The 307-nt window shown below is 52.4% G+C and overlaps 1 protein-coding gene across 1 annotated transcript in view; it reads left to right on the forward strand.

The window, feature by feature from the left end:
* Nucleotides 1-307, forward strand: part of fhod1 (formin homology 2 domain containing 1) — a 12,563-nt gene that overhangs the window by 1,071 nt on the left and 11,185 nt on the right. The window contains exon 2 of the mRNA XM_087173321.1: nucleotides 81-187. Coding sequence (XP_087029447.1) covers nucleotides 81-187 — 107 coding nt within the window. The remainder of the gene's footprint in view (nucleotides 1-80; nucleotides 188-307) is intronic.

Consider the following 307-nt stretch of genomic DNA (forward strand, 5'->3'; position numbering starts at 1 on the left):
GTGTGTGTGAGTGTGTGTGTGAGTGTGTGTGTGAGTGTGTGTGTGTGAGTGTGTGTGAGTGTGTGTGTGAGTGTGTGTGAGTGTGTGTGTGTGAGTGTGTGTGTATTCTGCTCAGCTCTGTGTTATGTCTCTGCAGCCCTGATGACTGTAATGTAAATCAGGACAAGCCGGTTCTGAAGAGGTTTCAGTAAGTACTGCTGCAGCCCCACTGCATGCTGGGAGCTGGAGGGAGGATGGCCAGGCTATTCTGCTTCTGACGGTGCCTCGCTGTGTGTGTGTGTGTGCATGTGTGTGTGTGCGTGCGTGT

This window comes from Seriola lalandi, unplaced genomic scaffold, assembly GCF_002814215.2.
Source record: "Seriola lalandi dorsalis isolate HSWRI2012SDOR001 ecotype SW California unplaced genomic scaffold, Sedor1 jcf7180002054173, whole genome shotgun sequence".
Taxonomy (NCBI): Eukaryota; Metazoa; Chordata; class Actinopteri; order Carangiformes; family Carangidae; genus Seriola; species Seriola lalandi.